The following is a 20628-nucleotide window of genomic DNA, read 5'->3' on the forward strand; positions in this document are numbered from 1 at the left end:
CGCTAAATAACGACATGCGTTTGGATGCCTGGAGGACTTCATTCGCCTGAACTAACAGGACAATAAAACACGACAAAAAGTTTTTTTTTTTTCGTTTTTTTTTTTACATTTAATCCTAAAATAACAAGAGTAAAAAGCCGAAATGTCTACAGCTTACATTTGGATACCTCAAAGTCTTGCGAAACAGGACGTTTTTTTTGGAGGAAACGGCAGGGTTTAAAGGATAAATGAATAAATAAATAAATGTAAAAAAGCACTCATAAAGAAGAAAAGACAAAAAAAGTGAGAGCTACCAAAAAATAGTAACAATTGCGTAAACAAAAAAAAAAAGTGTTCACTCGCACAATGGGGTTCGGGTTACCACAGACGTCCTAACGGTCGTGAAACCCCCCCTGACAAAAGAGCAGGGAGTGTAAAGGAACCTAATGAATCCGTAAATCAAGCAGCAGACAGGAAAGACTTTCAAAGAGGGTCACGTCACTGGGGATCAATAGAAACGTTTTGGGGGGGGGGGGGTCAGAGACGACATTTCACAGGGTGAGACTCCTCTCCAGTCACAGCACTGCTATAAAACCCAACAACAAACACGAGGGCAAGTTAAAAAATAAAAATAAAACACAGCACCGGTCGTGCGCTAAAATCTGTAGCGTGAGCATAACAATATCTCTAATCGCTCCTTTTTTGCTTTTAAGTTTTTTTTTTCTTTTTTAATGTCCCCTCCCTTCCGTCTATTAAACTTTCTGCTTTCAAATCATCCCCCCCCCCACCCAGGAGAGCTCTCGGGTTACACCTCCTTGTTCAGTCCCCTCGTCTGAATAATATTTGCAGTGATAAATGACACCATAACTCCGATATCCACAATCAATCTCGGCTTTAAAGACGCATCCATCTTCAATAATGTTGATGGGGGATTCAGTGAAATGGGGCGACGTGACTGTTTTCCTGACCCCCTGACGACGGGAGGGAGGGCGGGGGGGCGGGGGGGGAGGGAGGGAGGGCGGCTCTGAGTGATGCCTGTCAGCTCACATCTGGTTGCAAAAATAAATTAGGCTTATGAAGACAAATGAAGAGGCCGCTCCCGCAGCGGAGGGAGAAAGAGAGCGAGAGGCAGAGGGGCGAACACAAAGAGAGAGAGAGAGAGAGGGAGAGGGGAAGAGAGAGGGGAACAGAGAGAGAGAGACGCTCGCCGGAACAGAGAAAGGGAGAGAAAGAGACCATTAAAGCAGCCCTGCCGCTGTGCCGCCGAATCGGCCGCTCGAAAAAAAAAAAAGAGACTCCCTTTCTCTCTCCCTCACTTTCTTTCTTTTCCTCCCTTTTTCTGCCCTTTATTCGGGGGCTGGGGGGTTTAACGTGGGAAACGCCGGCGGTAACGCGCCCCCCCCCGCCCCGGACCGGGCCCAGGTGACGTGGACGTCGTTCTGCGGACGACGCCCGGGCGGTGGCGTCTGCGCCACGGACGGTTTGCGCGGGGCTGAACTATCTCTGACCCGTCGGGCCCGTTTTCCTTCAGCGGTACCGGAGTGAATACTCCTCTTAATGATGTACAGGATTCCTCCACGGAAGAAAGTGGAAGAAAAATAAACCACAGGGTTAACCCTGAGGAATCTCTCTCTTTCTTCACCCTCGCTCCCTTTTTTTCCCCCTCCTCTGTCACCCTCCTCGCAGTGCCCTAGGTCTGAATTCAGTTATTAAATATGTACCTTCGCACGCCGATTTTAGCAACTCTTCCTGCTGCGCTATCCTTTACCTCAGGAACAAAATTATGCACCAACCACCGAGTGCGCCATGGAATAAAAATTGGAACCTTTTTTTTTTTTTAAACCAAAAAGCCATATAAGCAGATTAATCCTAACAAAAAAAAAGGGAAACCTTCAAGCGCACTGCTGGAGCACTTTCAAAACTTCACCGTGTAATAAAAACTTTGAAAAAGCACGCTCTTCCCACTGTTCTTAACATCCTTAACAATCTGAGCCATATTTCCCCCGAGAGTTTCTGCGAGACAAAATATATGACAAAGGCCTGTATCTCAATAATTTCAGGTACTGCATGTAGTGAATTATGTTTCACGCTCTTTTCAAAATCCTCCTAGTGTGGCAAATTACCAATAATCAAAAAATGAACAAGGCATTGTAAGAGAAATGAAAGACTAAGGTTTGCTTGACGCCAAACACAAAATGGAGCCCGTTTACGATGGAGACGGAATACACTGGAGACGAGCAAACGAGCTGTCTTACGTCGTTTAGAAATAACTACCACGCACACGGCTAGCAGTCGTTTCAAAGTAAACACTTAATACTGTGCATCTGAACAGGGAAATGAATGTTTTCCAGCGGGTAGGCCACGTTTTTTAGCTGCGAGGTAGCCGTGATAATTCATTCTATGCAACTGTCTTTCAACGGGAAAATCTGCAGCACTGCTACGTTGGTGAGGTAACACTACATTACCCATCTACCTCAAACTTTTCATTCGGTGACATGTCTTAACGAACTTAGAGGCACTGATCTTCAAAAAGCGAGAAAAGAAAAAAAAAAAAAAACGTGTCATTTGTTGTGATGCGCGAAGGGTTCTCGTGTCACCGTTTGCTCGTGGGCAACGTGCTGTCACTTCATCCGCTGAGATGGAGGCGTAGGAAGTCGCTCGCTCGACGGCAGCGGCCCCGCCAAGCTCTGCCTGGAGGCGGTCTCCGCGTTGACGTTTCTCTAATATCAATTTGTGTCCCCGTTTTGAATATGATCTGCAGATTTTTCTCTAATAAGCGTGAGGATGCAAACAGGGTTTCGCATCACAATTGGGTGACGTCACCAGTCGAGTCGCGCACGTGGGAAACGCGCGCGGACAAACGTCTCGCCGACTTGTGTCACGATCCAATTACCGGATTTGAACTGGGTTTCTACCTTTAATGGTACTGCCATTAGCAAGCATTAAAAATGTGCAATGTATGTATATTTATGTTCATACAGCTTTTTATAAATCTACTGCACAATCATGCAAGTCATTACCTTACTGCGGCTACATATGTAGCATACAACTACTGCGTGTGTACCCTGCATGTAAGTGCACACAAACTGTTGCGCGCGCAGGCTGGGTAAAAACACACACTTAACGGGCTTTTGAATAGCAGTGCTGAAGCTCTGCTCGCGTTGCGCTAAATCACCACTGTAACCCGAGACTAACTGTACGAGGTTCTTTTCAATCCTTGAAGCAGTACAACAGCACATAAGACACTGTCGTTTAAAAGCCCATATATCCTCACCTATGTCTAACTGTAGCAGTTTGCCTTGGCAGACCACAATAATAGTTCCAGAACAGCAGGAAAAAGCATATAAAAATACATACGTTACATTCAGAGATGGGTCTTTGGGGGAGGGGGGGAGGCTAGAGAGCAGTGGGGCTAACCCACAAAAAAACACAGCTGCAAGGTTCGATCCGGTGGACAGGGGGTTAAAAAAAAAAAGAACAGAGCATTGGTGTTGGGAAGACAGAAAACATTACAGGCCTCTTTTTTTTGGCAACAGGCAAGGCAAGGAGGGGGTGGGAGGGGACTGTGTGGAATGAACTCTCTCAGGCTTTGTCATGCGCCTTTCCCAAGGCCTGGCCTGGCCTCTTTGATAAATGACACATGTCATTCTGTCAGGCCGTGACAGTGCAGCTGGGAGGCCCAGTGATGTATGACTCCACTGAAAAAGGAAATCAACTTTTTTGGCAGGGACTGAGGCTGTGCCCTTTATATAGGGATTTAGGTTTCTTACATAGTTATTGCTCGTTCTCTCTCTCTCTCTCTCTCTCTCTTCCTCTCTTTCTCTCTCTCTCATAAAAGACCTTTAGTATACAGTAAATATTCTCAACAGTAAATAGCCTTTATATGCTAAATGAGTAAAAAAAAAAGGCGCCATCGTGTTTAAATGTATTACTTGTGACTAATAATAATAAATTAATAAATAAATAACAATTTATGAAGGTAGAGGGCAGCTGTTTCACATTTTGCTAGAACATTCTTTGTGAGCTGCCATCCACTTATTCCGCGATACTAGGGTACAGGGAGTACACACGCATGTGCGTGTGTCCTGACAAACACACACACACACACACATATATATAAATGTCCAGTGCTAATTCAGCTCTAACCAATAGAGACCATTCTCTGAAAGAGTTGATTTAACACTGAACATTTTACTGCATACACACACACACACACACACACACACGCACACACACACGCACACACACACGCACACACACACACACACACACACACACACACACACACACAGCATCTGGGTGCTAGACACAGCCAGGCACAGGTGATTTAAAACCGCTGAAAAGAGTCGGGAGGCTTCAGGAAATGACACCACTGCCAAACGGCTGGCCAAACCAGCAGGACCCCCGTTAACCAGAGCGCCCCTTTCCTCAAGAGCAATATGAAGCTTTTTAAATTTCTCCCCTCCAATTGTTCCTCTCCCCTGACTTTCCCCGAGTATCAGATCTCACAGCTTCAACTGGCCGTGTAGAGAAAAACACAAAGAAAAATCTTATTGACAGAAAACACTAAAACATAACAAATCATTTCCTTTGTCTCTCCAACTGTGCCCCAAAGTCGGCACAAAGGTGGTGTGTGGGGGGGGGAGGGGGTGCTGGGAGGAGTGAATTGGAGCGTTATTTTGCGTGCCGATGGCTGAAGGCTCCCACAGCCGGCCTGCTGAGAGGAGGAGCCAATGAGATCGCCTCTGCTGAAAGCGGTGATGCCATTGTCCCTGCGCCGGCCAATCACGACGCACCATCGACCACTTCAACCACTACACTGCCCACACAAGAACCACAAGACTCAGACCGCACTGCTAGAAGTTCTTTTTGTTTTGCCAAGGCAACGCTCTCCAAATCCAAAGGACTGCTTATCCGAGACACAACCCCTGAAGCATCCGTCAACGGATCATCTGTGTCAGATATCATTTCTCACACGGCACGTCCTGTAGGTTGAGCAGGAATACCTACATGCACCGATGCCTTTCAGGAAGTACATTTGTTTAAAATAGAAGTTAGATAGAACGGTGTGACAAGCTAAACTGATGGATGTCACACCAGTTACAGTTCCTCTTTTTATACTCCCAAATTTCCCACACACAGTTGCACAACAGGATGGCCCACTGAGGCCTGCGGCAGTTCGCAATTCACTGCTGTGGAGAGAGGTAACTTAAGCAAGCGATAAGAAAGAAACCAAAATCAAAGGACTTATAAAAGCGGAACGATCGATTAGGTTAAGTGACACATCGAGAAAAACCAACAAGGTTTAGGAAAAGACTTATAAGTGGATGTCTGTACAGTAGCAGTTAAACACTGCATGGGCTGACATGATGAAGAATTTATAAAAACCCCTCACTTAAGGAAGAGAACTCAAGAGAAAATACATAGCGGGGGAAAAGTCTATTAAGAAATTAAATTATACATTTAATTATTATTAAGTTTGCACTAACCATTTATGCTTGTTTTTTTTTCAGGAAAATGTATTTTTCCCGATATGTTACATACACATCCCTGCTAAGACAAGAACCACCACACTGCAATGAAAAAAATTCCTCGTATTTCAAAGCAAATATACTGCTTTTTTGGAATTAAAAACAACAGCCTAGGAATTTTTAAATCGCCATTACGAGAGCATCCCCCCCCCCCCCCCCGTAATAAAAAAAAACCTGGCGTTGGGTGCAGTCGTTTTAGCCGGCGAAAGACAAACCGCGCGGACAAACAGACGAGAGGAGAGAGACGGGGAGAAAGGAAAACAAGCCGGGATCCGGGAGGGGAGAGGAGCCGCCACCTGGGGGTCGTGAACTCTGGATGACCCCGCTCCATTTGCACTCAGAAAAAAGCGGGAGAAAAAGTATCATTACGAGTGACTGATGAGTGGCAGTCACAGCTGACCTCCTCCAGGGCCCGGCGGTCTCGGCCTCGCTAATAAGCGCCCCTTTATTAGCGCCCGCGCGCCGTAAGAAGGGGTGTGTTCAGTCACAGGACAGCGGGCTTGTGATGCTCCGGAACCCCGCCCCTGCGCACACACACGCACACACATGCACGCACGCGCACACACGCTAGCATGTACACACACACGCACGCACGTGCACGCACACACGCTAGCAAGTACACACACACGCACACACACGCACACACACGTACACACGTACACACACACACACGCACATGCACGCACTAGCACACACGCGCACACACGTACACACGTACACACACAAATCTGTTCAGTACATGAATTGCAGCACATTCTTGCAATCTTTGTGAGTCACAGTTTTACAGCACAGCAACTGCAGGGAAAAGATTACACTTTAACCTACATGGCAAACACACACACACACACACACACACACAGCACACACTCAAGAAAAAACACACAAACATACACCACACACATATACACACAAGCACACAAACAAACACACACACAAGCAAACACATGCACGCATGCATGCACAAATACACACGAAAACCCAAATGAATGAACAGACTCATTTACACATACAAACAAAGACATACACAAAACAAAAGCCTGGATGCACATGTACAAATGTACAAGCATAAACAGAATAACACAATCCAAAGTTGCACGCATACAGTAAGTACACACAAACACACACACACACACACACACACTCACTCTCTCTCTCTCACACACACACACACATACACACACACAAACGCTGCAGGTTATTTTATTAGGCGCCAAACAGTTTCCTTCTGAAACTTCATAAATAAACCTGATCTCTTCATGGAACACTGAAGGCCTTGTTACCATTTGGTGTTTCTCGGCAGACATTTTTTAATCACGCACAGGACTTTTTTAAAGAATTCACATATCAAAGCCTCTTTTATACTCCTATTTTAAAAAGATTATGCTGCACGGGTCCCAGAATTAAAAATGTTTTACAAACCACCATTGTGCATGAAAGGTCTCCTCCCTTAAGGCTCAGATCTTAAACATCAAGGCTGCCATCGGCGTGAACCCTCGACAACGCCTATCTCATCTCATCTCCGCTCGCAGGTAGCCTGCTGCCGAAAGTAAGCTAACGCCAGCTTCCGCGCCGGAACGGGTTTAAAAGGGCATTCCGCGGTTTTCCTGACGTCCGCCTGCCCCCTATCTCCCTCGGTCACGCGTGCATGCGAGCGCGCGCCGCAACCTTCGCCGCAGCTTTCGCTTTACTCCCGCTACGACGCTAAGCTGTTGAACCTGGTCAACGCTTCAACAAAATACCTAAAGATACAAACAAACTAGGTCAGCGATCGATATCGGCTTCCCCCGCATGAGTGCGATGTAAAACATTGCCTAAAGTCAGCCGCGCGGAGTTAATATTTAATCCCTGGATCCGTCTAGGTGCTATCTACCATCTCGTTTTCCATTTTGTTTTTCTTTACTTCCAACAGATGCGCGCGCAGAAAGGCCCATACGATGCTGAGATTATTCGCACGGAACGTAGTGGAGGCTCAGGCTGGACGATGGCCAGGGGAGGCCTGGGCGCTCGATTTCGCTCACCAGGCGACGAGGAGGGAGACAGAGAGAGGGAGTGGGGGGGGGGGGGGGGTGGGAGACAGAAAGAGAGACAGAAAGAGACAGAGAGAGACAGAAAGAGACAGAGAGAGACAGAAAGACAGAGAGGTAGAGAGGGAGACACCGCCCAAGCCAAAGCGAAAAGCAGAGCATCGGCAAGGCTTCGCTCTGAAACCGAGCTTAAAGCATGCTGAGATGAAAGGGCGGCCATTTGGGATTTAGGTTTGATAGCACCACATGTCTTCGATCAGGCTATTCTCCAGTGCCTGTCAATACCAGCTCACCTGCAGTACATACAGATGCGGAGTGTGCCAAACACAACGTGAAGCTAAAGCAGAGAACGTGTCGGCTGCCATCGTCACGTCTTTCCTCCCTCTCTGCACTTCATTTGCGCTGATATTAGCAGTAAAGGATTTCTACACACAGGTAAATATAATGTACTCTACCTGCCACATAACGGGAAAAGTGTAACTGTATTGATCAGCATTAACATAACGTAACATAGACTGAACTCCCACTATAGTACAGCTACAGAAACCATGCTGTCAAATAAAGCTCCATCACAATGTATCAATTACACTATTTATATATTATATAAACAAAAACACGAGAATATAAGAATGAAGTTTAGAAGGAAGAATTAGAAGGCTGATTTGTATTTATATTTGCAGGCGTGTGTGTGTGTTTTTATGCGTGTGCGCGCATGTTTGTGTGCACGTGTGTGTGTGTGTGTGCGTGCATGTGTGTATATGTGTTTGAATATGTTTGTGTGCATATGTGCTCGTGTGTGTGCGCGTGCGCATGTGTGCGTGTGTTTGTGCATGTGTACACACACACACACACCTTACTTAAAAATAAAAACAAGTACAAGCGAAAGCCTATCATGTAAAATGTTTCCCAGAGCACTTCACCTTCCTGGTCCAACAACAGCATTTCTCAGCATTACACAGAAGGGGAGAAATACCTCTCACCTTCACAACACAGATCCAAACCAACCGTCCCTTCCATACAGTTCAGCAAGAAACACGGAGTGCTTGGGAGAACGCTGTTTTCTTTTTCTACTCTGGCCATTAAAAAAAAATATATATTTTTTAAGAATTAAAATCCCCTTAGCAACCCTACTATCTGAGGCCTACTCATATTCTAAGTGTATTCATTTGCGGCAAATTATGCCCTTTTCTAATATAATTGTCCAGAATGTATGACCAGAAAAAACCATATAACGTGAAACTGAGTTAGGAATTGAGAAAGACAATGTCCAGCCAAATATCTACATTTCAGTCCAAGGAAAGTCTGCATTTAGACTGACTAGCACTGCAACCCATTTACCAGAGTGATCCACATTCAAGTGTACCACAGCTTGATTTATAAAAGGGACGTCTGCCCCAAGGACAAAAGATGAGCTCCACCACAGAGGCCCACAACGATCATGCAAAAATAAATAAATGAATAAAAAAATAAATACATTTTAAAAATATTATCGGTTACATAAAGGCTGGTCACAATGAATCATTCGCACTGGACGGTGGCCTTTCTTCATCATCTTTTAATTTTATTATTAATGTGTTTACTTCTTCCGAACAATACAAAAATCCTTCATTTATCTGGTCCTTCCAATACCTCCCCTCTCTCTTACCCTTGGATGGGAAAAGTTGGGGACTTTCTCCAGCTTGTCCAAAAGAGTGACAAAGCACAAATGTACTTCCAACTGTTAGGACTTACATCAAGCTGCTTGGAAACTGGCAGACAGTTCTGTGCCAGGGCGAAAGACAAATAGCACAACAAAGAGGCCATCACTCGCCTTCCACAAATTAAAAGGCAGCGGAAAACTAGCGAAAGTGAGTCTTTTTATTACGATACAAAAACTCCCAGAATGCCGTGCGGCTGTGACACTGGCATCCCAGACAGGCCATCCTTCCGTCCTCCGCCGCGACCGGGCACTATGGCCGGAGGGTGCGCGTTTTATTTGCTGAGCCGCATACGATATAAGAACTGGAAGGATATTTTAATCCCGTAACCTGGCGTTCGGATTAGCCGTAATTACAGTACCAAGCCGATCCTGTCGGTTTTGATGCGACTCTTCGTGTCAGGCAATCGGTTGTTTTTTTTATTCCTTGACTGTATATTCTTTCAGTCACACCTCTCTCATGCCAACCCTCAAACTGCACTTCTACAAAGGTAATAATAATCAGTCACATGCCAACTTTACACTTTTTGTTGCCTTTTATATTTACCGCATTAAAAAAATATATATGACATATAACTTTCAGAAATAAAACTGCTTGAAGTTTTACAAGCTATAAGAATGTAATCTTATAGTGTAGATTTAAAAAGATGTACACACACACGCACACACACACAAACGCATACACACACGCACGCACACACACGCACACACACACATACACACACGCACACACGCACGCACACACACGCACACACACACATACACACACGCACACACACACGCACGCACACACACACACACACACGCACACAAACACACACACACAACACGCACTAGCGCCGCTGAAATGGTGCCTCAGCTGGTCCTAACAGAAGGGCGAGGTCAAGCATGGCATCCCGGCGATCCTCGGCAGTGCCGCGCTATCATCGCCTTTCATACGGGCGTGACCCGCCGAGCCCCGCGGCTCGACGCCGCCCGCCGCCCGCGCCGCCCGCGAATGCCCCCCCCCCCCCCCCTCACGCCCCAGCGTCCTCACCACGGGCCTCTGACTGAGCGAAGGCCTGAGCCCTCCGCCTCAGTCCCCAGGAAGAGTGGGGCGGTGTGGGGCGGTGTGGGGTGGGGTGGGGTGGGGGGGGGGGGGGCAGGCTGTCTCGTTAACGGCACACCGTGATGAAGAGGCTCACAGCTCTGGCAGAATCTGGCGGGAGATTGTTCTGGAACCCCCCTCGGCCTCCCAGAGAACATACATCCGCCCGGCGACCAGAGGGCGCGGGCACATCTAATCAGGGGCTAATAACAGCGCAGTCGGGAGTCACTCCCCTCCATAAATCAAGGGGCAAAATAATTGCTAATACACCGCTTATCGATTAGCGCACCAGTGCTCATTTCGGGGGGCTATAGCTAAGAACTAACAAAGTGACAAGGGTAAAGTGTTATTTCTTTCGCCGGGAAGACAGCTGGGCTGGAAAAATGACTCCGGCAGGCAGTAATTCTTAATTGACACCTGTCAAGATAATGGCTCAAGTCACAGCTGCTGCAGGAGAATTTGTCCCTCGTCCTGGTCATCTGTCAGTTTTAATATCCTTCCCACCAACAGTCCCTCCCCTCCCTTCGCTGCCCTCCCCCACCACCCCCCCCCCCCCCCCCACCCCTTCTTGCTTCTAATCTACCTATGGCTCTCTTTAAAGGGCTAAGTTAAAAAAAAAAAGTTTTTTATTTTTTTATTTCTCCTCTTCCTTCCCTCTTCCCTTTGTTTTTTTTGCCTTCTCGTTTTCGACATCGCCATGATGGCGTGCGGAGAAAAAAAACGCAACGCGAGGGGGAGGAGCAAGCATCGGTCCCAGGCCGTGTCGCACATCCTCTGGAGGTTGTTGCCATTGCGTGTTTGTTTTTACAACGATACGAAAGAACATGCCTACGGTTTCACGTTCTGTATCTCACAACCAATTCGACAGAAGGCTTAAACGATGCGTTGAAGGAATTAGCAGATTTATTGGACAAAATATTTGGTAATTGCTCATATTTTATTCATGAATGCAGCATGTTGGATTTTGGTCTTCAAACCATGTTCCAGCTCTGTACAGCTGTTTCTATAAAAATTATTTTAATTGAGGAAGAAAAATTTAAATTAAATATTCTCATACAAGGAGTACTTTCTTTAACGTTCAAATGAATCCTACTAAATGGATTATTGTCTACGTTACGGTCATGGGTGCATTTGATATCAGTCTTCACAAAAATATTCAAACGACATATCTATATTTTGAAAGGGTCAAATTACTTATTTTGATAAGACGGCAAAAGAACCGGAATGGCGGTTACCGACCGAATGCAGTCCATTTCCTTCGCTGTTGGGAGTGGTAGAAGAGAAATCTATGCGATACGGGTTCTAAAACAGCGGGAAAAAAGGCTGGAAACCGAGGTCAGCGCACAGTGCACTGAGCAGTCCAGATATGCATTTCTGCGGTCAGCTGCTGACACGGGGTCTCGTCCGCGAGTCGGACCTGAGAAACCCCTGACTCTGCACAAGGGAACTGCGCACCATGGACCGCCACGACCTCAGGATTCCGCTACGACAAAAAAACACGGCCATACGCCCTGGTGAAAACCTTAGGTTTTCAGTAGCAGCAGAGTTTAAATAAACTCTAAAATAACCAAAAAAACAATAAAGGTTTTTTTAGGGGTGAGGGTGAGGAGGGGTGAGGGGGGGAGGGGGGATAGACTACAGTTTATGGATCTCTTTTGATCTTTGTTGGTTCCCAGACTCATTCTGAGGGAAACTGGTTGGGAAAATCGAGTTCTGAGGAAAAAAAAAAAAAAAAAACACACACACACAACACATGTAGACGCGCATATCTGGCTACTCAGACGATGCATTTCCCATAATCCTCCAGCGCCCACACCCTGACCTCCCACAGTGACATGCGAGATGCTTTTTCGGTATTTGCTTGTTTGTTTCTCCAGTGTGATGCTCTGAGAAATGGTAGTGTACTACTGTACTGATGGCAGCGGCCCTAGGGGCAGCTTAGAGAGAATGACCGGGAACAGCCGAATGTGTAAGAGACAGGGGAGGGAGTATGTGTGTGTGTGTGTGAGGCCATGCGTGTGTGTGTGTGAGGGCGAGCGTGTGTGTGTGTGAGGGCGAGCGTGAGAGTGTGTGTGTGTGTGTGTGTGTGCATGCTCATGCGTGTGTGTGTGAGGGTGTATATGTGAGGAGAAGCATGCCAATGACACGTCTGTGGAAGTGAAAGTGTGTGAACACACATGCATGTGTGTGTGGGAATATGACAGTGTGTGTATCTCTGTATATTTGGGTGGCAGAGTGATATAACGGCTACCGGCTTGTACTGCGCTTGTAACTCAAATGTTGCATCTTCGATTCTGAACCGCCGATGTACCCTCGAGCAAGGTGCTTAACCTGAATTGCTACAGCAAAAAATATTAAGCTGTATAAATGGATTGCATGTAAAAATGTAATCTGTGTGAGTCTCACTGGGTAAGAGCATCTGCTAAATGCTGAAATGCAATGCGATGTGGCGCTGAACGAACTCCGCACATCTGCGTGACTCAGAACGCGCGTGCGTCTGACGGGGCGGTCAACGCTCGCGAAAGTGCGGAGAGCAGAAGCTGGCTTTTACGTCAACCCGGTAGCCTCCGCCATCAAATAACCGTCTGAGCCGCATGTATTTTTCACTACAGTGCCACACTGCTACAGTTCCACATGGGAATGGTCTCTGCGTGCGGACACTACGTGTGACAAAAAAAAGCGAGAGTGTTTCATTCAGGTCCTCGCCCGCTTCACGAAGCCCCGGTTTGCTCTTCATTCGTCCCCCGCGTCAGCGCAGAGGGTAGGGGACGCGGATTAGGGGAGAGAGGTGCGTGTCTGGTCTTTGATTTCCGATAGGCAGCTGGCACGGTTCCCAAATGCAAATTCAGCTATTAGTTTTACACTATGAGAACAAACCTCGCTATCGACTAAACAAATCAATGTCACCTGTTAATGATGCGAGCGCCGCCATTAGCATATCCAGCAATGAAGGAGTGGGCTCTCCGCTCGCCATGCTAAAAATAAAGCCACTCTTTATTTCTCAGCTGCTATTATTTTGGTACTGGAAATTTTTTTTTTAATTAATCAAAAAAAAAACACCAAAAAAAAACCCACCAAAAAAACCTTTCGAAGGTCCGTGCATAAAAATGATTAGCGTCTCATTAAAACATAAAAATTTTTTAAAACAAATCCCGTGCCGTCAAATATTTTTTTTAAAACAAACGGTGGCAACAGAGGGTGTGCATTTTGTGGGGCTAAACGTGGGCGGTGCGGTGCTCACGGGGACCCTCAGAAGGCCGGGAGACCAGGAGCACTTCAATCTGCTAACGGCCCCGGCTCGACGCTGTTTGTGGGATGGTTTGATCTGGCGAGTCCGCGGAGCGCGCTCTCCTCGCTAAAATGCCTCCCTTCTCCTTCTCTTCCGTCCTCATTATCTGACCGAACGCTAAGCCAGCAGAATTTTCTGATGCCGTACGAGAAGGAAATTAAATACCCGACCGCTCCACCTCGCTCTCCTGAAAACGCAAAGCAGGCGAGGGGTCTGATTAATAGAACGGTGACCTGCAGGCCCCGCTGGACGTTCCACAGCTGCCCAAACGCGGCCTTTCCTATTCCACACGCGATCTTAAAGCAAAACTACTCGTCGTGCATTCTACGCATGAATTAATAACAATAATTACAATAAGAGCTACACCATTCCTGGGTTTGTGTTGTACAACAATAAAATATTCCATCAAACCATGCACTGTTGAGTAATCAATTTTAAAACATCGTCAATCTGTAACTTTGTGAGAGCCTATGAGGTAGAATGTTAAAAATAAACAAATTTAACCTCCAGCACAACGGGCCCACACACACATACACACACAGACACACATACACAAAACGCAAATAAAATGCACCAATCGTTCATTTCCACAGGAAAGAAAAACCAACGGAAACCTCATTTATAGGTAGCTCATTTTCTGCCGATTAATTAAAGATCTTATATATAAATCCATGCTTGCCAATTATTTACAGTTGAGGGTATCATATAACAGAAGCACCAACAAAGCGACTCAAAGGTCGCTTTTGTAATCTTAGCTGCCCTGGGGATGTAAAGCATTGAATTTGGGGTCATGAGTGTAGTTTACAACTCCAAATGAATGATTTTTCTCCACGTGATTAATAAAAATCAATGCAGGGAATCGATTTCGATGTCTCCAATGTGTTTAATAGTCTGAAAAGTTAAAACCATACCTAGTTCTTAGTGATGTGTACTCCGTGTCACGTAAAGCTAATCGACACGGCAAAACCATCAGGCCTATTCCATAAAATGATATATATCATAACCGTTTCTGTTTTATGTATGCTATTTACATACTTTTAAAAAAAATAGTAACAACATTGTGAAAAAGCATGGTTGCAATTTTATTAAAATATACTGTTTTAAAATAGACAATGAAGCACTGCCTCAATCTCATGTCTACAGCAGACCATAAAAGCCAAAACTAACATTATATAAAATTGTATTAAATACAAAACACACGCACGAACTAACACACATGCACGCACACAAAAACATGCACACAAACACACACATGTGCAAACACACACACATACACACACATGCACACACATGCGCGTGCATGCGCGCGCACACACACACACACATACACACACACGTACACACAAAAACGCACACACACACACACACACACACACACACACACACACGTACACACATACACACACACACACACACACACGTACACACATACACACACACACACCGCCATGGAGGGCACAGTGGATAATATGTGACGTCTCAGCTCATTTTATTCTGTAGGTCTGGGCCTTTTCTGCACCGTTAAAAGCAAGGATTACTGAGGTCATTAAGCAGCATTGTCTCTGTGACATGATTAGTCAGGTAGCAAAGTCCATTTGTCACCTGCAACAGCAAATTGAGTTAATACTCCACTACAGGCAACGGGGACTGTATAATATCAACTTGATTACATCAAAGCAGCTGTGAACTTGACACCTTACTGAATTTGTCAGCATTAATCGTTAGGCCTGTCACGAATCCATCAGGTTTACAGATAATTAGGGGCTTCCTAATGAAGCCAGCAAAACGACTTTACCTTTTTCTCTGATAATTAAGAAGCCTCTTCACCAGGAAGGGGCCGTTCTCTCCTATGACTGGCGCGGCAGAGCCAGGATTAGCAGTAATATGATTTATTTTTTTTTCGGTCTCGTCTTCTGAGTCCTCATCAAAATCGAGCAACTGACAATCTACGCCAAATCAGTCCCGTCTGCCCACTGCCGAGCACGCAACCCAGAGACAGACACACTCGCACAGACACACAACACTGACACGCAAACACACGTACACGCTCGCACCACACGAAGAACAACGGGGGCTATCGCATCAATTTTACCCCCCCCCCCCTTCCCTTCCCCCCCCAGCAAAAGGCCAAATATTCAACTTGAGGGATGTATTTGGAATAAAGGTGGAAATGAAAAATAAACAGCCACAACACACACCAGCGAAGGGTGATCGAACGCCACCGTGTCGACGTCGACCAACTGCAAGCACAGGCTGAGTAAAAGTGAAGTGACGTCCATGCCGGAAAAGGCACGGGTGTGTAACCGAAGATTTAAAAAAAAAAACACGAGTCAACTGTGTGCCGTGTGCAGAGGAGCCACCATCCTCGAGTGGAGTAAACGCACCTCTACTACCCCTCTACAAACACACACCCAAGCTCTCAAGTCCCCTTCACTTTGTTTTTTAGGAGGGTGGTACCACGATTTGTCCCCAGCAACTTGTATTTTCTGGTCCACCCCCCTCCCTAAATGTCATCCCCCTTTCTTTTAACAGCCTCCCCATTTCACCTGCCCCGGTACCAACTCGAGAATTCGACGTTGTTCCCCGGATTTTGATCTTTAAAAGCTGACGGAGGCAGTCCGTGGGCCCTTTGCAGGCGTTGCTTACTGCAGTGTTTTGATAAAGAATGCCAAATGTCGTGCAGGGGAAAGAATGGCAAAGCAGCGTCTGCCAACATTTGATTGACCATTAAAGCGGATGAAGAATATGCCTGTCAAAAGAGAGACAATTAAATCAATACTGACGAGGGGGTGGGGGTGGGGGGCAAAAGTCGCCTTGATGGCTTGTTTTTTTTTCAGCTGGGGGGGTGGGGGGGTGGGGGGGGGGGGGTGCCAGGACGTGTTACCATGCACCACAATGCGCTCAACTTCCAACAAAATGAGCAAAAACAATTTTCAAACTGTAAAAGTAACATCCCATTTTTTCCTATTGTGTGTGTGTATGTATACGTGTGTATGTGTGTGTACATATATATGTATATATATATTTTATGTGTATGCGTATATATATATATGTACACACACATACACATATTAGTGTGTGTGTATGTGCGTGTGCGTTTGCGTATGTAAGTAGGTGACAGTTTGAAGAATGTTTAAATTTGATAATGCTATAGAATAATGCTGTAGAATATAATGCAGTGTATTCTATACCAGCTCATTTCGCAGACCTCGGCCGATGAGTATTAAAACTACAAGCCTGCAGAGTTCAAAGACTCCTGTGCCTGGACTCCTGTTTAGTCTGCTTTGCACCTCATATTTCAAAATCTGTTTAAAATTCTAGAACTGTCTTTTGTTCACTGCAGTTGTTAAGGCCTAACTTCAAAGAGAGAACCTCATTAGTGCAGAGGTAGAAATCCTTGTCAGTCATTTACATTTGTTGAGTTTAAAAAAAAAAAAAAACCTCAAGTCCAAATCACTAGACCTCAACCTTGTTTGTCCAAATGCAATGACTGATTATCAATGTTGCCAATCACTATTTCTTGAAAAGTGAGCACGCCAAATTAATTTCCCACGTTTTACTTATTTTTGAAACTATGAACAATTCATGAAGATAGAAGAATTGATATGCCCATGCTAACAAACACACATCCTAAATCTGAGAATGCACAAATTAGGTGGTAGGCAATCTACTGAACCTACCTATGATTATTGGAATTCAGGCACTTCCTTTATCCTTACACATCGCCCCATTAACAGCCTTCTCTCTCTCTCTCTCTGTCTTTGATTGTGAGATAAGGATATTCTTAAAACTTTTTTTTCTGTCCCTCTTTTTTTAGACGACGGGAAAAAGTTGTCCTTTGAGCGGCTACAGCTGTCAAGAGCATGTGTGTTTCCATGGTGAGTGATTTATTGATGTTTATCAGGGATGAATAGATCAAAGGCCGCCACATGACAGGCGATCAATCACGCATCAAATCAAGGATGGCAATCCTCTAATAAAACAGAAATCCAGCCCCTGCCAGTTTTTGCTTAGTTTTTTCTCTCTCTCTTTCTTTCTTTCTCTCTCTCTCTCTCTAATACAATGATTTATTTTAACTCTCTATTTAACACTGAGATGAACCCAAATGCCCCCTTTCCTGGTGGTGCATTTCATTTGTGCAGTTAAAAGGAACGTTATTATATTTACGTTTATTATGCATTTACAGCGTACAAATATGCAAACACAACTGCATTCAGCCCATATTAAATTGTAAATAACGGTCGATATCAATACTTTTAACACTGGAAACATAAGTTATGGTTTAGAGTATAAATTGATTTAAAAATTATAATATATTTAACCCTGTTGTTCAGGTGGCATCTATGTTATTTTGAAACAGAATGCATTTATTCTAACAAAAGGCTATTGTATTTCCTACACGCCTGATAAGCCCGGGGTCTATGATTACGTTTCTAAATGATACAGCAGGAAACAGTATTCAGATTTTTGATTAAAACATCCAGTCATGTAAAGGTTTTTCTTTTGAATATTAACCAGGCTACGCGAAATGTCTTTGCTCGGTTTACCTGCAGATCGCCTCGGTTCTTGTTGCTTTCTCCGCGGCATACTGCTTCCCTTGACTTTCCACTGGACTTTTCATGCAGGAATCAAAATAAAGGTCAATCAAGTGTGGGAAAACAACAGGGTGAAAAATATTGATTTTCTGAATGTTTCTTCAAGTGCTTTTTATTCGTTTTTATGGGGCTCCTTTTCGTGATGCAGTTATTTCACGTCTCCAAGTGAACTGAAGTCTCGCGAAGAAATAACAAAGCTTAATTTGTCCCTTTGTAATTTTACCTTGTGGTAAAATAAAAATAAAAGAAAAAATAACGAAAAAGTGATATCGTTACGACGTATGAATTTCGCCAACTCCTCGCATGTTCATTATGGACCATCTCCGCACATCAGTTTATGGCAGAAAAGAGAGGCAAGCATCAAGGCTGAGTTTCAGTTACTCCCCCAGCTTCCATTGGAAAGATCACGATCATTCGTTGGTACTTTGCAGCGTCTTCTCCCAGAATATTTTAAAGAACGATAACACGTCCAGAGCAATCGAACACCTTTTCAATTGTATTTCCGTACCAGTGCTCCTTAAACGCGCAGCTCTGAAATCGAAAGGAAAAAAGGAAGAGAAAACAGATTATTTAGGCATTTCGATGGTTAATGTCAGTCAGTCACTACGCCACCTCTAGAAGCCTCGCCGTCAGTGAATAGTTTCTCTCTCCCCTCCCGCGAGTGGGGTAGCTCCGAGTATAGTCATAAAAATTATTTTCGCCGCTGATCTGAGCGCAGGCGGGCGCTTGATGTGGTGCGACGCCTGCAACTGAGAGAAAACAAACAATGCGCTCACATACCCTCTCGCCCAGATATCGACATGAACTAATTTCTCTTCGCTTAAACTCCAGGGAGTGGACCGGGGTCTCGTCTACTTGGCGAAAAGTGTAACGCACACTCGGGATCCAGAAGCGTTTTCAGACAGTCTCAACTGATAGACAGACACATCGAGTTGCTGTTCCTGCTCCACGTTTACTCCTCCCCTTGCTGCTAGCGTCACCCTGACAGTAAAGCCTACCTGTCAATCTTTTTAATTGTCTTTTTTTCTCCTTAACTGAACGACTTGACAAAGAAAGCCTTGGATCACTGATGTGGAAAACGGTTCTTGGAAACGTCAGAGTTGCTTACAACCCGTCCATATAAGGATCTATAGTCTTTGTTGTTTTTATTCTTATTCTTAATAATAATAGTAATAATAATAATAGTAACAACAGTAATAATAACAACAATAATAATAACAACAACAATTATAGGTTTATCTTAATACGAAATATGATATGGAATAATGCATTTTCTTTCATAAAATTGCATCCAAGTCAAAATGTGAAGTCTAGAACGAGGGCTTAATTTCATCAGGCAGTGTTAAGAGCTATTTCTTTCATTTTAAGGCTTGTGATATGTCTTCCGTCATTTTTAAAAAGTGTGTTGCCAGACTACTTAAATACTATATTTTTTGTATTTAACCGATATCTGTTGCCATTTATTTACTCTACTCACACACTAAGCTACTTTGAATTGTCCGGTCAAAAAGCCTGCTTGCTCACAAATGTGTTGGGATTGGTCTGTAACAATCCATAGATCACCATAGAAGCAGCGCGGAACTGCTTGCGTGTTAGAGGGTGAATTTTGTGTTTAAGTGTGGGCATGTACGAAATAAAATGTATAAATTGTGAGTGGTTGTACTTTGAAAGTTCACCCTTCTAAGCCAAGAACAATACTTTCTCTTGCATTTGTGGAGTCCCATATCCAGCCTTTTTTGAAGGATGTTGGAAACTACAGATTGATTTGTTTCACCTTACTAGGAAGTGAACACTTCGCACAGGAAAGGGAGGGACTCCGTAGAGCAAGCCCGCTGTGAAGGTTGTACAGCCTTTACTCGTTTAATGCCAATACACGCTTATATTAAATAACCGTATTTAAACAATAGGTTACGTTTCCGACAATAGGCAACTGAGCATGAGAAACAATGTTTCAGTTTAAACAAAGTATTTAAGTTAGCCTAGGTGTTACAAGAGCTAGCAAAATATAATCAACGCACGACGAGTGTTCGTGAACTTTGTCTTCTTTCACCCCTCTTGCAATGTCCACTACACTCTTAGCCATGAACTGTAGGAAGGTGTTTCTAACGCTCGGCGGGGGACGCGGTGTGACAAACGCTGCGTTCGGATCGCATTTTGTTTCCGTCCCACGCCGTTCCATAATAGACCTCTCCTACTCCACCCACTTCATGGATTTTAAAGGTTCCTCGATTCCTAGCTCCATGAAAAAGCTGGTCGTGACGAAGCTCAGCCAAAATTTCAGGGAAGCTGTTTCCTTGCAAATTGTTCCAGTGCCGACTCCGGGCGATGGGGACTTGCTTATTAGAAATCGGTGAGTGCTGCCTTCGTATAGCCTACTATAGCTAGCTTTACAAAGTATGTGTGTGCGGGTGTGTGTGTGCGTGCGTG

The 20628-nt window shown here is 44.8% G+C and overlaps 2 protein-coding genes across 8 annotated transcripts in view; one reads left to right on the forward strand and one right to left on the reverse strand.

Annotated features, from left to right (window-relative positions):
* The window catches only part of tshz1 (teashirt zinc finger homeobox 1), a 47871-nt gene that overhangs the window by 26878 nt on the left and 365 nt on the right, over window positions 1-20628 (reverse strand). Inside the window, exons 1-2 of one of the 2 annotated variants that reach the window (XM_035404301.1) lie at window positions 18982-19182; window positions 18154-18732 (exon numbers count right to left, since the gene is read on the reverse strand). In XM_035404301.1, the coding sequence (XP_035260192.1) occupies window positions 18154-18193 (40 nt within the window). In that variant the 5' untranslated portion in view covers window positions 18194-18732; window positions 18982-19182. Of the gene's footprint in view, window positions 1-18153; window positions 18733-18981; window positions 19183-20628 lie in introns of those variants that run through there. The other variant, XM_035404309.1, reaches the window with a different exon arrangement.
* LOC118220447 (prostaglandin reductase 3-like) overlaps window positions 19865-20628 on the forward strand; it is a 30495-nt gene continuing 29731 nt past the window's right edge. For 4 of the 6 annotated variants that reach the window (XR_004763951.1, XR_004763950.1, XR_004763949.1 and 1 more), the window contains exon 1: window positions 19865-20551. Coding sequence is in view for 1 of the 6 variants with exons in the window: in XM_035404333.1 (XP_035260224.1) it covers window positions 20262-20551 (290 nt within the window). In the remaining 5 variants the exon portion in view is untranslated. The remainder of the gene's footprint in view (window positions 20552-20628) is intronic. The other 2 variants (XR_004763953.1, XM_035404333.1) reach the window with 2 other exon arrangements.

This window comes from Anguilla anguilla, chromosome 1 (assembly GCF_013347855.1).
Source record: "Anguilla anguilla isolate fAngAng1 chromosome 1, fAngAng1.pri, whole genome shotgun sequence".
NCBI lineage: Eukaryota > Metazoa > Chordata > Actinopteri > Anguilliformes > Anguillidae > Anguilla > Anguilla anguilla.